General features: G+C 37.2%; 2 protein-coding genes across 2 annotated transcripts; one reads left to right on the top strand and one right to left on the bottom strand.

Annotated features, from left to right (window-relative positions):
• The first annotated feature begins 11,118 nt into the window (after nt 1-11,118).
• LOC139188733 (receptor-like protein 3) lies at nt 11,119-13,224 on the top strand. Its single transcript, XM_070806425.1, has one exon. The coding sequence runs from the start codon at nt 11,119-11,121 to the stop codon at nt 13,222-13,224; it is 2,106 nt and encodes a 701-aa protein (XP_070662526.1).
• Nucleotides 13,225-14,032: 808 nt separating this feature from the next.
• Nucleotides 14,033-17,756, bottom strand: LOC139188435 (RNA pseudouridine synthase 6, chloroplastic-like). Its single transcript, XM_070805815.1, has 9 exons — nt 17,441-17,756; nt 16,789-16,917; nt 16,421-16,675; nt 16,263-16,344; nt 16,034-16,149; nt 15,896-15,950; nt 15,611-15,722; nt 14,952-15,121; nt 14,033-14,480 (listed from the first exon to the last, which is right to left on the bottom strand). The coding sequence occupies exons 1-9, from the start codon at nt 17,671-17,673 to the stop codon at nt 14,202-14,204; spliced, it is 1,431 nt and encodes a 476-aa protein (XP_070661916.1). The 5' UTR covers nt 17,674-17,756; the 3' UTR covers nt 14,033-14,201.
• Nucleotides 17,757-18,382: the final 626 nt, after the last annotated feature.

Genomic DNA, 18,382 nt, shown 5'->3' on the forward strand with positions numbered 1-18,382 from the left:
AAATACAATTCTTTTTTGGAAGTTTTAACAAAACACTCTCTATACTGTTCACTTTTAATGAAAATAACATTTTTACTATAAAAAGTCACTCATGATACTATTAACTTACAACAATTTTTTGTCATTTTGATTAAAACTCAAAGTTTTTAAGCTCTTTTCATTAGTTTTCCCTTCTTTTTTTTCTTTTTTTTTTGTTGTCGAACAAAATATAATTCTAAACATTAAATTGAGAGTGGTTTTCTCCACACATTATTTTTTCATCTCACATACTTTTTTTTTTTTTTTTGTCCTTTAGATTGATGAATTGAAGAACATTCAAGAATAGAAATAAACAAGATATGTGTAGAAAGTAAAAAACGGGTGTGTGGATAACACCACCATAAACTAAAACATCCGCCCAAAAGTATTATGGATTTTTTTCTCAGGAAACAATCCTCTTTTCACTGAGGAATGTCACAAAAAGAATTTCATCGCACACTAAGAATTAAGTGAGATTTCTCTTGAATTTGACTTTTTAAGGGTGTTTCTATTAAAAAGGAGTAGCTGTTGGGGTTTAGGGTTCAGGGTAATATTACTAATTAAATAATTAAATGATTAAATGATTTGAGATTGAATTAATTTTAATGCAAGAATGATCTATAGATAGAGACTTAAAATTAGACCGTTCGGAAAGAAGGGGCATGCTTAAGTGAAGTTAAAGAAATAATGAATGCTTGAGGGACTACGCTAATTACCATTTAAGTGTATCTTCATGCAATGATAATCTACAGCAAGCTAGCTAGCTCTCATTCCATCATTTTGTTTGTCCTACAATGGCATACTCTCCTTGGTTTCAACTTTCCCTTTTCATTCTTTTGCTTGTAGCACAAAGTCCGAGCAAGGCTGCAACGTGTAATGACTGTTTTGGTCTCAACTGAGATGGCGTGATTGATTTGGGGTTTCCAAAGCTCCGTCTTTCGGTACAAGCTTTCAGTAGTAACTAGGTTTCAGGTGAACTTCCAAATTTAGCTTTGCAGACAACGAGAGCTGGTATCGCAAAAGGCTGCAACTCAAACATTCCACAAGCAATCTAACTGCTTTACAGTACAAGTTTCTATCCAACATGCCACAAGAAATTTAACTCCGACTCAACAGTCTGAACAGCAATATATGTAACTACTGAGATTGGCCAACTGAAACTTTTTTAAGAGTTGGATCCTAGTGTCAACAACTTCTAACATTCCAGACCAAAATATCAAACCTCGCAAGATTGCAGACATTGGACCTCTCTCCAGAAATCTATCAGTCTTCCAGCATCCTAGTTTCGCTATCAAGTCGTCATTTCTTGTCATCATTTAGTGTTGCATACAATAATCTGGCCAGCAGTTTTCTTTTGAATATTAAAATGCTACCTAACGATCCCGTCATGTTTTCTTTTGAAATTAAAGTTCCGAAAGCTTGAAATGCCGCTACCACAACAGACCAAGACTAAAATCATTTTTACCTGCAGTCTTCTTTTGGCTCTAGATTAGCAATAGTAGTGATACAATAATCTGGCCAGCTGTTTTCTTTTGAATATTAAAATTGATTTAATACTAAAAGTATGATAGATGCATTTTGACAGATATAAAACTGTTCCTATTTAATAATGAAAAAAGTGTAAAGATTTAACCTCTTGGTCAACAAAGACAACGTCCAAACTTGCAGGTTGATAATCAGCTCCAATATTTTTTGTCACCTAAATTCTGCATATCCTAATTTGTAGTTTCCTTGTTAGCTTGTATGGTAACAAAAGACGAATTGGCATATGCCCCATCAATCTATACAAAGTAAATTTAAAAGCAAAAAAAATCCTCAAACTCGTACGACACACACATGAAACAAAGAATACGTTACAATTTTGAAAAATAGACAAAAACAGAAAAAGAAAAATGAATTGCATTCATGCTACAATTACAAAAAGCAAACTAACCTTATTTACAAAGTCTTCATGTAAACAAAGATTTCAATTATCAGACTTCAAAGTCTTCATGTGCACAGTGATATTGCAATTATTTTTCGAATTCTTTATTTAGGGCATCCACCATATTTACAACATTAAAAAATAAAAACAATATAAGTGGCAGCAATTGAAGAGTACAAACAGCATCCATCTTCTCATCAATTTCAACGTTTTGGCATTTTTTTCAGAAAACTTTAACGAAAAGCTTTCGGTATTGTTCATTTTAATGAAAAACTACATTTTTACACTAAAAAGTTAATCCTGATACTATTCATTTTACCCTTTATTTTGTCCTTATCGTTAAAACTCAAAGTTTTCAAACAATTTTTATTATTATTTTTTATTGTTGTTAGAATTGTTCATCAAGTTATGTTAGAGATAGCTCCGTGTCCTTTTTCAAAACCATCCTTTTTTTGTGCAATTTTTTTTATTTTATAAAAACGTCTTTTGTACGTTTGTAATATGTGACTGTGATTGTCACATCCCAGTTTCGGCTCCGCCGTAGCACGATATTATTCATTTTCGGTCCCGGTAACGCCCTCACGATTTTGTTTTGGGAACTCACATGAGAACTTTTCAATGGGTCACCCATCCTGCGAATGCTCCCACCCGAACTTGTTTAACTTCGGAGTTCCAATGGAACCCAAAACCAATGAACTCTCAAAAGGCCTCGTGCTATATAGAGGTAGGCATGTACATATAAGGCGCATCACCTCCTTTCCGTTGGTCGATATGGGATGTTACAATCCACCCTCCTTAGGGGCCCGACATTCTCGTCGGCACACAGCAAAGTGGCTTTGATACCATTCTGTCACATCCCAGTCTTGGCTCTGCCGTAGCACGATATTGTCCGTTTTGAAGTAGCTAGCTGTCATTACGGACTACCTAGCCTTTTTAACCACTGGTCTTTTTCCTTGCTTTGTTTATGGCCTTTTCCTGGGGCTAGACTGCTTTTTAGCCTTCTTTGTTGTACATCCCATGGTAATTCAACTTAAATTGTAAAAGGGAGGATTGATAAAAAGAAAAAAGAAAGAAACCAAACATTTAACCATGACATATAGCAAATAGATTAACCTATGCACATACAGTCAATAAATTCAGTAAAAACTGAAGATAAAGAGTAAATTCAAACAACTGAGAAACATACATGAAGCAACACATGGAGAAAAAGTAAAACAATTGAGTAAAAAAATTGAATAATATATATATATATAACAGCTAGAAGCATGCAGAGAGAAGTTGTCACATCTTGGGCTCGACTCCGCCGTAACACGATATTATTTGCTTTGGGTCCCGACCACGTCTTCACGATTTTGTTTCTGGGAACTCACATGAGAACTTCTCAATGGGTCACCCATTCTGAGATTGCTCTCGCGCGATCTCGCTTAACTTCAGAGTTCCTAAGGAACCCGAAGCCAGTGAGCTCCCAAAATGCCCCGTGCTAATTGGAGGTGGGAATGTACATATAAGGCATAGAGGATCCACTCCCCTAGACGATGTAAGATCTCACAATCCACCCACCTTAGGGGCCTGACGTCCTCGTCAGCACACTTCCAGCCAGGGATTGACTCTGATACCCATCTGTCACATCCCGACCTGGGCTCCACCACATCCCTGGCTCGACTTCGCCGTAGCACGATATTGTCCGCTTTGGCCCCCGACCATGCCCTCACAATTTTGTTTCTGAGAACTCACATGAGAACTTCCCAATGGGTCACCCATCCTGGGATTGCTCTTGCGCAATCTCGCTTAACTTCGGAGTTCCTAAGGAACCCGAAGCCAGTGAGCTCCTAAAAGGCCTCGTGCTAATTGGAGGTGACAATGTACATATAAGACATACATGATCCATTCCCCCTGAACGATGTGGGATCTCACAGAAGTGGTAAAAATCCCAAACTTATTTGATTATCTTGAAAACCCACCAGATCCTTCTCACACTCCAAAATCCAAATAACCACTTAAAATCCATAAAATTACAATGAAATCAATACCAGAATGCACCAAACAACAGTAAAAAAAATGCAGTAAAGGCAAGGAAGAATTCAACAACCCATATAAGCAAAAACATTCATACCTCAATTGAATTTTGAACTTGATTCTCGCTTAAAAATCTTAATCTACAAAACCAAATTAGTTTTATTAAATTGAACAATCTAAATCAGCAGAAGCATTCATACCTGAACTGAATTTGCAGTTTGATTTTGTCGCTTAGAAATTCTAATCTACAAACCATATCAATTTTATTAACACGGATAATTAAGATTTGATATGCCAAATTATTATGAAAAAAAAGCTATTGATGAAGAAATTTTTCATTGTGCCTAGAATACTGATGGGTATTTTTACCACATGCAAAATTAAGGATAAAAACACTTAAAATATTTGCAAGAGTACAAGGTAATCGTAGTATAGCAACTCAAGTAAGGTCGTTTTCCACAGGAATTGGATGAATAATTTATGTTAAATCAAATGTTAATTAATTACTTAAAACAAAGTTTTGGAAAAAAAAAGTTGATTTGGTGATTTCAAATAATAAAAACGAATTTAATAGAAAATAATTAAGTAAAGAATTGTAAAAGCCTAGGGTTCCGCCACTACCTTAACAATCATATGTAATTCTTCCAATTACTTATGAATTACACATGCATATTTTGAAGGTTAGGTTTTCCTAAAGTATGCCTACTTGGACCCCCAACATAGAGCGTATATAAAAAATGCAACTCGTCTGTGGTATTCAGATTAATTATAAACATGTAAGACTCATTAAGCTTTGTGAAATCTTTTGAAAAATCATACAACCCTTAAGAAGTGGTATTCATCCTAAGTGAACTTGCTCATATTAACCACAAGAAGCCATCCTCAATTTCAAGGACCGACCTCCAACCAAAATTGCATCAAATTACTTTTCTAAATATCCTAATAGTAGCTAAGCGTTAAGACAATTAGATAGTTTAAACCAGTGATTAGTAATTCAAACCTGCGTGCATAATATCATAAGCAAATTGAAAAAAAAACTACATATTCTTGCTAAGGCTCGTGGCATCGCCCTAGCAAAAGAGATTAGTTACGAACAATTATAAAACAAATTATTATTAAAAACAAGGACAGAAAACACCTTGAAAATAGCCAAAGGCTCTTTAAGCCGAATTCTCTGGTGCGTTTACTAATCCGTAATCAAATTGAGATGAATTGAATTGAGGAGAAATTAAAATGAGGTATAATCAGAATTAGAATCAGATTCAGATTCTTGATGAAGTTCTTCCCTGTCATCCTTGCTCCCTCATACTCTTCTTACCATCCCCTTATTCTTTTAGCTTCCTTATCTTTTTTCTTTTCTTTTCTCCGTCTTCTTCCCATCTTCTTCCCTGTCGATTCAATGCCAATGCGCAACGAATGAGTTACAAACCCAGTTGTCGCCAACGACAACCTATTCTTCACCAACTACATCTTCGAAACCCATCCTGAACCAATCAGCTTGGGCCCCGTCATCGTCGGTGGATGGGATTGAGCTGGTGTCAGCACTCTGCTAAAAGGCATAAGGACATGGGTAGTTTGGGTAGAAAAGTTGGATTCCTGATGGAGGCTTCTCCTCGGAATCCAAATACCACCTCTATGAAGGGGATCTAATTCCAGGAGATTCAGGAGTTCAATTCCTAATTTTGTGTGAGCCCCACCTTGTTTCCAATTACTGAAATGTTTGGTAAATGGTTGAATGCCTTGAAAAAAGTGCAAATCCGTTTCTTCGTATTCCATTCCGGTTACGTAAACACGGCCTAAAGTAGTCTCATCCCTCTCTCTGTCTGTTTCTCCCAAACCCTAATGGCTAAATATCATTATTTATACTACTACAAAATAAAACCCTAAAAGGTCTTAGAATAAAACTAGGAAACATAATAAAATAATAAAACAGAAAATAAAAGGTTTCCTATTTGAACTAAAATTCAGATTTTTTTCAGAAAATCAAACTTTTGACTAACCAAATCAACTCTGATTTGGTCCCAAAATGTCTCTTTTGAAAACTGAAGACGTTCCCTTCAAATCCTCAGAAGGAATCTTCGTCATAATACACCATCTTGACCTTCAAACTACCCAAAATGTCCAAAAACGTCAATTTAGAAAAATTGCACACTGGGTCTTTATTTCATCACCACAGTCAAACGGCTTGGTAGAAAAATATGGAATTTTGACACAATCATCTTGAAAGACTCACGAACATCCTCCAGTTAGAATCACTCCAAAATTTGTCCGTTTGATCACTTTTTACTCCAGAGGAAGTCGAATGTTCTACATTGAAAATACATAACAAAATATCAAAATTCTACCAAAAAAACTATAACTAAGAATAGAGTAAAATATATAATATAATATGGACTCATCAAATACAAGTATCATACCATGTGTCATTATAAATGAAAGGAAGTTTTATTTTTTAAGTTGTTAATTTTTAACACAAGTATCTTACTACTTGCACTAGTGATGCGTAATTTATCACTTCGTGTTCCGAACACATTAAAAAATCTCTCCTATTAATGATATGATTTTTACTTGAAGATGTGCAGTCCACATTCCAATGAATTATAAACATTATATAACAACGTATGTCTAGCTGACAAAATATCTAAAATTAAAGTTACTTAGTATTACAATTTATTGATATTATTTCATTTGTAAATAAGATGTTAAGTTCAAATATAAGAAATGATGAGTCCGTAACTAATTTATTCCTCCATGCTCTCCATACTACGAGGGCTAATATTGCAAAAGGCTGCAACTCAAACATTCCACAGGCAATTGACCCAAAACAAAAAAAAAGCATTCCATATGCAATTTAACTGCTTTACTTTACAGTGAAAGTTTATGTCCAACGTGCCACAAGAAATTTAACTCTGAAAAAAAACAGTCTGAACCGCAATATACGTACATACTGAGATTGGCCAATTGAAACATTTTGAAGATTTGGATATTAGTGTCACCAACTTCTAACATTCCAAACCAAGATATCAAACCTCGCAAGATTAGAGAGATTGGACCTGTCTGCAGAAATCTATCAGTCATGCAGAATCCCAGTTTCGCTATCAAGTCGTCAATTATTGTCATTATTTATTATTGCATACAATGATCTGACCAGCTATTGAATATTCAAAGTGTGTGTGTGTATATATATAAATATATATATCTACAATTACATCTTATCTGTTCATCGTACATCATGTGGTTATCGTTCGTTATGTACTTTGTGTATTTAATTTTAAATAAAAAATTCATAATAATTTATAACCGCATAATGTACGATAAACAGATAAAATAGATCCTCACAAAGAGAATCCAAATCCCAATTCCCCATCCCTTTGTGAACACGGAAAATTCCTGAAAACGAAAGAGACAAGAACAAACGTGCACAAACAAATATTAGTATTTGATGATTTTGGGTTACAATCTCTCTCTATTTTGATCCTCTGATTCGATCTCCGTAAGGTGTTGATTGGTGGATGTGCGATTGATCCAAAGGGCCGTTGGGCTTGATCTAAGGATGAACGTTCTTCAAGGGCCGTAGACTTGATCTTGAAGGTGGATTTGAGCGGATCTTCAAAGGGGCTTTTGGGCTTGATCTTTGAAGAACAGTGATGAACGGATCTCCAAGGGCTTTTGGGCTTGATCTTGAAGAACAGTGATGAACGGATCTTCAAGGGCTTTTGGGCTTGATCTTGAAGAACGGTTGGATGTGTGGATTTGTCGACGTTGTTGATCCAAAGGGCCGTTGGGGCTTGATCTTGGATGAACGGATGATGAACGATGGTGCTTTCTTCAAGGGCCGTCGGGGCTTGATCTTGAATTGGTGGATGATTGTTGATCCAAAGGGCCGTTGGGGCTTGATCTTGGAAGAACGATGAACGAAGAACGAAGAACGTTTTCTTCAAGGGCCGTCGGGGCTTGATCTTGAAGGTGGATGATTGTTGATCCAAGGGCCGTCGAGGCTTGATCTTGGAAGAACGATGAACGAAGAACGAAGAACACTTTCTTGATTCTTCGGGAACCTGGATGCTTGAGAGCTTCGGAGTTTCAGAGCTTCAGAGCTTCAAGGTGTAATATGAATTGGTTTTTTTGAATGAATGAAATAGGCTTGTATTTATAGAAATTTCCAATGCCTAATTTTGAATATAATATTCCAGATAAAATAAGTTGTTTCTGCCAGGTGTTGACACGTGTCCTATTTGATGACTTTTCCAACTTATTTCAATTTTCGTTGAGTCGCACGCTACGTGTAAAATTTATGTAATACATGAGCGTTGACACTTTAATTTATCGGTCAACATTTATTTACCGAAATTTCGATGTCTACACCCTTGTCTTGTGATGAGTTGTGAATACCACCTATTCCCCTTTGATTTATGGCAGCTGATTGTGCCTTGTATTTAGGGCTAGTTTGGTATTGCTGTGTTTAAAAAAAAACTACTTATGTTGTGCTGTGAGAATAAACAGCTGTAAAATAAAGCAGCAAATTGTTTGGTAAACTTTTTTGTAAGCTTTTGTAACAATAAATAAATAAATAAAAAGTTTGATAGTGTTTTGTAATCTTTTATGTACAACAGCTGTGACTGTGTGAAATGACAAAAAAAAATATAATACTAGATGTGCCATTAATTTAATTTTCTTAACAAATAAAGGTAAATTACTAAACATACTTTATTTTTAAAAGGAAAATATTTATAAACTTTAAATATTAATTAGTATGACAAAGTTATCCCTTCGTTGTAGTTATTTCAACTTTTAAAATTTTAATTAGTTATGAAAATGTATTTGTTGATATGCCTAAAGTTATCCCTTTCTCAAACTCTTCTCTCTCAAGAACCCAAAATCAAGCAGCTTTGGCGGTCAAGAAAAATGAAGTGCAAGCTTTAGTTTCTTGCGTTGGCTTCTTCGACGAGCTTCAATCTCACTCCGCCGTCCTTCCCCCTTCAACCTCTTTTTACCCGACAAAAACTCCACCTCCAATGCCTCCAATTCCAATCCATCAACCTTTATGTCCCATCATGTCAGATACCAAAAGATGCCTTTCTAAAACTCAAATCCAAATTCAGACGAACTCCAAATCTTTCGAATAAGAAGTTGTGGGTTCATGAGTCGGATGATGGAGACAAATCCAGCAGGTTTTGAAGGAGAGAGAGAAATCAATTTGAAGCAAAGATGGGGTTGGGTTCGAGGGACGATGGAGATCTGCAAAGCCATTTCCGGTTTGGTGATTAGAGAATGTGGTATGGATGCAAATTTCTTCCTCCTTGATCTTGGACAAAATTGCACCTACAAAACAATTAACACCTTTGGTTAAGGCCAAAAATCTCACACGCCCACGATGAATGAGGGGGGGCTTTAGCCGAAGAACCTCCGATGCCAAAGTTAGAATTTAGAGAAAAAGGTGTTTAGAGAGTTTTCGGAGTTTTGCAAGAATGTGGACTTAGGTTTTTAGAGAAAATGGGGTTCAATATATAGAGCAGGGTTTGAGAAAAGGTGGCCGGCCCTTTGGGGTATTTTTGTGTGAATGAGTGATTTAATTGGTAATTAATGGATTAATTAGAAATAAATCCATTAATTAGCCAATTAACTCAAACTTTAAATATTACTTAGTATGACAAAGTTATCCCTTCGTTGTAGTTATTTCAACTTTTAAAAATTTAATTAGTTATGAAAATGTATTTGTGGAAAATATAGGATGAGGATGGATGAAATAAATCCATTAATTAGCCAATTAACTCAATTTGTATGGAATGTTTTGAAGGTTATGAAATAATTACCTTGTGGAAAATATAGGATGAGGATGGATGAAATAACTTTGAATTTGTTACCTATTTTGGGCATTTTTGACTTGATTGTGGGATGATTGTCCACTGCTCGGGCGTAGGAATCCCGATGTGCCTCGAGGGTAATTTTGTCCTTTTTACCCAAAAATCCACGCGTCGCCTCTTGATTATTTTTGGCTCCACAGGTGGCAGAGCCGTTTCAATTTGACGCATGCTTCCAGAACGAGTCTGAGAGATTCCAGTTTGAGTATTAAGGACAAGGCCTGTCATTTTGCAAAAATGACGAGGACGAGGGTGTTATTGGACTTTATAAAGTTTCATTAAAGATGCAATGTAGCTCCACGTGCTTTGGAAAAAAACCAGTTTTCCAAAGCAGCATTTAGCTGCTTCGGCTTTTCTGATGATTTCAGCTATCAATCACCACAGCCTCTAAAATAATCCTTTTTTTTTTTTTTGAGCTTACCAAACACCTTCAACATAAAAACTTCAAAAATAAGCAGCTTGTTTTTTTAAGCACCTCAATGCCAAACCAGGGCTTAGTATTTCTTTCCCTTGATTTGAGGAGAAGGTGAGGTGTGTTGTTCGGCAGTTCATGCCCTCCCTCTCAATCCCATTCGCTTGAAAAAAACGTTACCATAGACTAAGACTAAAATCGTGGAATTTTTAGATCTACGGGTCCCCCAAGGCCCATTTAAAGGTCTATCCAATATAATTCGGACTTGTTTTCAATCTTTTCAGAAAGTGCCTCTTAAGAACTTAGATGCCGGACCCACACTTCCTGGTGACCAAAGCCTCTTTTCAGGACACCTCTCGATGACAAGCCTTTGGTTTACACGGGCCTGTAACCGTGCGGTTTGATACCATGTTGGAATTTTTAGATCGACGAGCCCGAGGGCCCCGCTCTAACAAGACCAATAGAGTCTCCAACTTGGTAATTACCACTTACCAAATTCGTCAAGTGTGTGGTTATATCACAAAAAACATCAATATTAATTAGAGTAGGGTAATTAAATTTAAACCCAGTATTTTCTTTACCCCCACCGATATGGGATAGCTAACAACATGCAAAAACGGCCGTTTATATACAAGGATGTGGTATGTTTGCAATTTCTACAAATATGCACCTTCCAGCACGCATAATTATGTGTTCCGATGTTGTTTCTACATCCTTTTGTCTATAAAAGCAGTATACACCTTTGAGCAATCTAATATACTTGCATGCCACTTTCAACAAGAACCATGGCAGTGCAGCCTAATCATCTAACTAAATCATATGTCCTCCCACTTTACATCTTGTTTATCACAAGCGGTATTTCTACAACCCATGCTGCTTGCAGCAAAATGGACCAACAGTCTCTTTTTGCTTCATTTGACATCGCTTCTTCTAGTTTAAACTGGTCTTCCAACGATTGTTGTCGATGGGAGGGCATCACTTGTGATATGGCTGGTAGGGTCACCCATCTGTTGTTGCCCTCCAAACGCCTCAAAGGAGTCATTTCTCCATCTCTTGGAAATCTCACGCATCTCTCCTACCTCAATCTCTCCCATAATATACTTTCTGGTCACCTGGAAGCTGGATTCTTTCTGTCCTTGGGTCGCCTTCAGATCCTTGATTTGAGCTACAACCTTCTCTCTGGAGAACTACCGCTATCTCCACCGCCAAGTTCTATCCGAATAGTGGATTTGTCCAGCAATCTATTCAACGGAACAACTCCATCATCTTTCCTCCAGCGTGCATGGAATTTGAGCAACTTAAACGTCAGCAACAATCTCATTAAGGGCCAAATACCATCTTTCAACTGTTCTTATTCTCCTTTTGTTATAAGCTTGGATTTCTCCCACACTGATTTCAGTGGCATAATTCCCCTTGGACTTGGTAACTGTTCAAAATTGGAGCTCTTTCGTGCAGGTTTCAATAGCCTTTTGGGGACACTTCCATGTGATATTCACAACGCTCGAGCACTTGAAGAAATTTCGTTGCCTTCCAATAAGCTTTCCGGGGCCATTGGTGAGAACATTGCCAATCTTACCAACCTCGCAATCTTGGATCTCAACTCTAATCAGCTGAGCGGCACACTTCCTCTTCATATTGGGAAGCTCTCCAGATTGAAGCTCATAATCCTCCATTTCAACAATCTAGAGAGTTTTCTGCCTCCGTCTCTGATGAATTGCTCAAGCCTTACAGAACTGAATCTAGGATTCAACCAATTGGAAGGAGATCTCTCCGTGCTTAATTTCTCCAAACTTACTCAACTTATTAAACTTGACCTAGTGAGTAATCACTTCACCGGTCCCTTGCCAATAAGCGTTTACTCATGCAAGTCCTTGATAGCACTCCGACTGTGCTCAAATGATCTAGAGGGACAATTACAGCATGAAATTCTTTCTTTAAAATCCTTGTCATTCCTTTCGCTTGCTTATAACAGATTGACCAATGTCACAGGGGCAATGAAGATATTGAAGGATTGCAAAAGTTTAAGGGTACTCTTTTTTACAAATAGTTTTCTGGGTGAAGAAATGCCAGATGGTGATCTCATGGTTGATTCATCTGGGTTCCAAAATCTCTGCATTATCAGTTTGGCAAGGTGCCAATTGACAGGAAAAGTACCTGTATGGCTGTCGAAGCTCAAGAAAATGGAACGGTTGAATCTGTCTTTTAACAGACTCACGGGACCAATACCTGGTTGGTTGGGGACTCTTCCAAGTCTTTACCTTATAAACTTGGAAAGTAACTTCATTTCAGGTGAATTTCCAAAGGAGCTTTGCAGACTAAAAGCACTCAGATCGGAAAAGGCTGCAACTCAAACAGGTCACTGCGATTTAGAGTTGCCTGTCTACTACAACTTTAATGGGGCAATTATGTTACAGTACAAGAATTTGTCCAACATGAAGGCAAGAATCAGCCTCAGGAACAACAGTCTAAGTGGCAATATACCCCGCAATATTGGGCAATTGCAACTTCTCCAAGAACTGGATATTAGTTTTAACAAATTCTCTGGCAACATTCCACACCAAATCTCGAACCTCCGAAACTTGGAGTTATTAGACCTCTCAAGGAACAATCTTTCTGGTGAAATCCCAGCTTCACTATCAATTCTTAATTTCTTGTCTTCATTTAGTGTTGCCTACAATAACCTCCAAGGCCAAATACCATTAGGCACTCAGCTCCAAGGCTTCAATGCTACTGCCTTTGAGGGTAACCTGGGACTTTGCGGTTCCCCTCTTCCAAATGAGTGCCCGAAGAAGAGTCGAGGTGATAGTGATACGACGAAGGACCGGGAAGATGTACATGACTCTGGGAATGGAATTCCATGGCTTCAAATTTCAGTGTCTCTTGGTTTCATTGTAGGGTTTTGGGGAGTTTGTGGCCCTTTAGCTTTGAGTAGGTCATGGCGTTATGCATATTTTGAATTTTTCTCCAATGTTGTAGATCGCTTTGTGCGATAATCAAGTGTACTTTTCTTTGAGAAATAAAAGACTTATTTACTATTACACATTACTGCTGCTATGCTGCATCGCAACAATCTAAGATATATAAGAGCGTTTGATAACCATTTTGTTTTCAGCTTTCAGTTTTTGTTTTCACTTTTCCGAAAACTGAAATTTTGTTTTTTAACATTGAAAACTTAAAACGAAAAACTGAAAACTACTTCATTTAGTTTTCAAAATTTGACCTTGAGTTTTTACTTTTTGGCTTTCAGTTCCAAACAAGATTTCACATTTAAAGGCAAGTTATTTAATTTCTAAAGTCATACGTCTTTTGTTTCTTATTTGTCTTTGTTCTGCTTCTTGGTTTTACACCTATACTTTAATTGGATTTCGACCCGAATCCAATGTATTAATAGGATATAGATTTGAGACTTCAATCCGACAGGTTGTTAATGATTCAAATCTGGTGTCTTTTATAGCAAATATGATCCGATAATAATCGGATTCGGTAACCCGATAGTCCGTTTTCATTCCGACGTAATACCATGTTTTAATCATTTTGCGATCAGCTAGGGTTTTGTGGGAGTTTTCCACCACTCATGAAGCTCAATTCCTTAGGTTCATGGGCATTTGCCGTTGGGTGATTTGGAAGGAGCGATGCAATATTATATATGTTTGGAGAGAGTATTGTCCTCGTCCTGCTGCGAGATCAAATCTTTTGCATCCAAAATGAGTATATAAACAAGTGTCAATCAATAATTGAGGCCACAACCATTTTGAATGCAGACGATTAGAGAGAGAGAGAGAGAGAGAGAGATCACCAAAATACAAGGGCAGGCCGCAGGCATATCCAAATATGAACTTATAAACAAAAGTATGTCTACATTGTGCCTTGTAATGATAGAAATCAATCATATGATCCAGGCAGACACCCTAACTCCACCAAAAGGAGAATACCGTACCATGCAATCGATCCACATCCACCTCTTCTAATTTTATTGGCACCTCCACCAAGGAGCTCCAGCCTCAAAAGTGTACTTCCCATCATCCCATGATATCTGACATGCTTGAAGACCAATAGCAACACCAGGTTCCTTTCCATGCTGTGCACTCCACTCTTCAATCGCTAATTCTTTATCACTTACATGAGTATAATGCTTCTTATATTTGCCAAACGGGTTCCGCCCAGGCCTTGCCATTTCTGCAACTGCAGCTGGCATGTACATGGAATCGCCAACTATTGGTGCACCAAGCGCAGCCAGTTGTGCTCGAACCTGCATCATCAATGTAGTTATTTCCAAAGAAATTATCATTATCTGACCTTACTTGCAACACAAACTATTAAGAGAATCGTCGATATTCTTTTAACTCCTAGTTCCTTAGAATCCAATGACATAACTAACGGAAACAGAATACGGTAACCATGTAAGATTCAAGTGATACATTCCTTGTGCCAAAGAACGGGAAGTCAAAGTTTTTAGATATTTAGTTATAACTCATCTTCCCAAAATCTTGAATTCTAAACTACTGAAAATCTTATTCCTTTCGAAATATTATATTCTTGAAGCAGCAGGATGTCTCCTTTTATTTGAGCCAATTTAAGCCAATATTCATAAGACCATATCTCAGAGCTCACACAAAAAACAAAAAAAAACACAAATTGAGAAAATGATCACCAAATCAGAGTCCGAAAAGAAAAAGAAACTAATTGAATTCATGTATCAGTATAGATTTTTGCTCCTAACCTGATGAGTCCGCCCAGTCAGAAGGTTGATTTTACACTCGTATGCATATTCTTTTGAAGGCCACCCACAGTCTTCAACACAATATTTCTGTTCAACAACAGAACTTGGCCAGGGAACCTCCTTGCATTCCATGACTTCAAGTTGACACAAACTCCACCGTTCCATGAAATCTGTGTTGCCAATAATTGTTTAGCTTCATACAGAAGGAGTTTACTACTAAGTGTAAAAATTTCACAAAGTATATTTCTATTCACAAAGTTTGTTTCTTCAACTGTGGTTGTGACGATGTTACATCAAGTTAAAGAAAGCCTTCTATGGGTGGGCTTCAATTAATTAAAACTTTAAAGTGGCTTTTAAAAACATTTATAAAAACCGAAAGAACAAGACATAATCCTGAAATTGCTTCAAACAACGGTCATGTCCTGTCTATTTGAATCATCCCACCAAATGCCTGTCGTGAGAAATAATGGTTTTTAGTTCTGCACACAAGCAGCACACACTGAAGGTGTCATTTCAGCTCCAATTAGGAAACAGAAAGAAAAGATATTGGCAAAATAATGTGGTGATGATGTAAATCCCTCAAGGCACTTGACACATTCAAAGTGCAACTCCTCAAACACAAAACTAGTTTCTATGCAGTGCTTGACATAGACTATTACCATCTGAAATGAGTCTTGGAGCCATGTTAATTGGACGCATGTAGTGAGTAATTGTTCCAATTGGCACAGGGGCAGTGGCAAGAGCAAGATAATGCTTCTTCACCTTTTTCTCCTGGGTGAAAGAAAAGATAAATAAACTTAATGACCTAAAGAAAACAAACTCCGTGTTGGAGGGAAGTAACAAGGAACCCCTCAGCTTCTGAGTTATCGCACTCCGCCCTCCCCCTCCCAGTAATTATGGCTATCAAAATTACATATGCCAAAGCATGAAATTGCAAAACTTACCCTGATTTTTCCGTGAAAAACTGAGCAATACTCCTTGGTTCTAGCTAAGACAACACTGCAAGTGAGTGAGTAGCATTACCCTTTCTGTCTCGTGTCTCAACAACAAAAAAGACAACAAACTAGTATAATAGAACATACCATCCTTCTGTACAATTATCAATCTGATGTGTAGTCATCAGGGGCGTTGTTAGTCCCAAGGCACGAGTGGCAAAGGTTGCACAACTTTCTTCGATGTTGTCTGTAGTTCCTCCTACCTGGGCAAAAATTGTTATCGAATCATAGTTGATGTAAGCAACTAATTAACTACTAAAAAAAACATTTGATAGTGCCAGATAACAGATATCGAAATGTGTCCAATGATACGTACTGTTGTACCAGCAGGTTTGTCCAAAACCACGAATTCATCAGTTACAGCTACAATTCTTGATTTCCAGTCAATTTCATAGCACCTGACCAAAGTTTGATGTGAACAAGAATAACACTAGTAAAAATTATAATAAGGACGCGTAAAACATTGTGTTTTACCTAGGAAAACGCTTTGGGTGTACATGAACACGTAAGTAGGTTCCAGTTTCAATAAATTGGTCTGGATGTGTTATGCGGAAAGTCTTCTGTGCTTCTCTTACAGTTTTTCCTTTGATGGAAGTTCTATCTTTTAGTACTGATGGTGCTGTAACTTCTTTAAATACCCTCATCTGCTCTGGGGTTGCAGTTGGAGGAGGTCGTGGACAGACAAGGGCATAATATACAGCTCCGAAATGGATGAGATCTGCAACAAACCTTCAAAGAATGAAATTTTTTTTCTATTTATCAACTCGAACTTGGTAATGACGGAAATCATATGCCATACATCAACAAAAAAACAATTAGAAGACAAAAGGAGCAGAACTCACTGAAGAGGAAGATCCAGAACTTTGCAGATATATTCTAGTACAGGCCCCCCTTCTGAAACAACCAAGTGCTCGATTCTTGGCGGTCCATTGTCTGAGGGACATGGAAGCAACCGAGTATATTCAGGGTAGCTGAAAGAAGATATGATATCAAAGTCGGTAAACCATAGAACACAAAATGGCACAAACTCTATGTAACATTTTGTTGTTGGCGACAATTATATCGACACATTATCCATCACAATGATCAAAATTAAAAAACTCTAAAACGATAGAGATTCAAATTTTCATTTCCAGATTCTTTTGCTCTGCTCATTTTCTCAGTAATCAAACAAAGTGCTTACGAATTCGACCAGTTTAATCCAAGCCTCACTTTCAACAAATAGATACTAACAATTAAAAGCCAAAATCTCAGAGCTTCCATTTCCATTACAAAGAAACAATTTGGTATTCTAAAACGATAAAGATTCAAAATTTCCATTCCACATTCTTAATCTCTGATCATTTTCTCGGTTACCAAACAAACTGCTTCCAAGTTCGACCTTCATTCCAACTCTCACTTTCAACAAATAAATACCAACAATTAAGCCAAAATCTCAGAAACCCAAAAACAAAAACAAACAAAAAAGCATCAAAGTCGGAAAATTTCAGGTACCCATTTGCATAAGAAACGGCAGTTGGCTGCGAAACGTCTTGTTTAAGGGACTGACGTGCAGATTTTCGTTTATTCGAACTCCGAGAAAACCATGCCACCTTAACGTGCCTGTAGCTGTTGGAGTGTTCACTGAGAGCAACGTGGGTGAGTGCTAACGTGCGCACAAGGGCCGCCGGCGCACTGAAACTCCGGCAGCCGTTGGCCAACATTGAGGAGAAGCTCACCGGCCCCATCTTCTTCCTCCGGAGGCTGAAGCTGGACGGTAGAAACTGCTATTTGAGTTGATTTTTGAGGTGAGGTTTAAGTTTTAACTGAGATTTTGATTTCTTAAAGCCGGGTTTTTACAGAGTAATGGACCGCCTCCAAAAGCATTATCCGAGCTCGATCGAGTCCACAAGTGATTGGGCCTGTGTTACCCAACTACCCTTGAGTTGGGACCGATGTAGTTCGTAGGCATTTTTCTAAAGAAAACTAATGAAAAATCTTGAAAATTTTGAATTTTAATGACAATAACAAAATAAAAGGTAAAATGAATAATACCGTAATTGATTTTTTATTGCAAAAATGTGGTTTTTCGTTAAAGTGAACAGTACCAGAAGTTTTTCGTTAAAGTTCCCTTTCTTCTACCCTCTAAGAGCTCGTTTGGAAGTGTATTTAAAATAATTGAAAGCGCTTTTAGTGAAAATATATTTGAGGTTTAAAAGTATTTTAAGCTATTCTAGCAAAAAGCACCATAAAGTCCTTCAAGGGTTTTTTCAGGATTCACTTGTAGTTAAACTAACAGTTTATTATAAAAATATTTTCACCGAAAACGCTTTTAGCCATTTTAAAAGTATTTCCAATTGAACTCTATGTTGAGAAGTTCTTGCGTGCGGTCATGTGTATGCACTAAAATAATAAAGATAATGTTAGGAAAACCAAATTTTAAAACTAAGTAATGTG

This window comes from Malus domestica, chromosome 10, assembly GCF_042453785.1.
Source record: "Malus domestica chromosome 10, GDT2T_hap1".
Taxonomy (NCBI): domain Eukaryota; kingdom Viridiplantae; phylum Streptophyta; class Magnoliopsida; order Rosales; family Rosaceae; genus Malus; species Malus domestica.

Bases quoted from the DNA above. Each gene is read 5' to 3' on its own strand.
- LOC139188733 (XM_070806425.1), top strand. From the start codon at position 11,119: ATGGACCAACAGTCTCTTTTTGCTTCATTTGACATCGCTTCTTCTAGT.
- LOC139188435 (XM_070805815.1), bottom strand. From the start codon at position 17,673: ATGGGGCCGGTGAGCTTCTCCTCAATGTTGGCCAACGGCTGCCGGAGT. The intron at 15,723-15,895 runs GTAAGTTTTGCA...TCTTTCACCCAG, and splicing joins TTTTTCACGGAAAAATCAGG to GAGAAAAAGGTGAAGAAGCA. The intron at 15,122-15,610 runs GTAATAGTCTAT...TTGGCAACACAG, and splicing joins TCCAAGACTCATTTCAGATG to ATTTCATGGAACGGTGGAGT.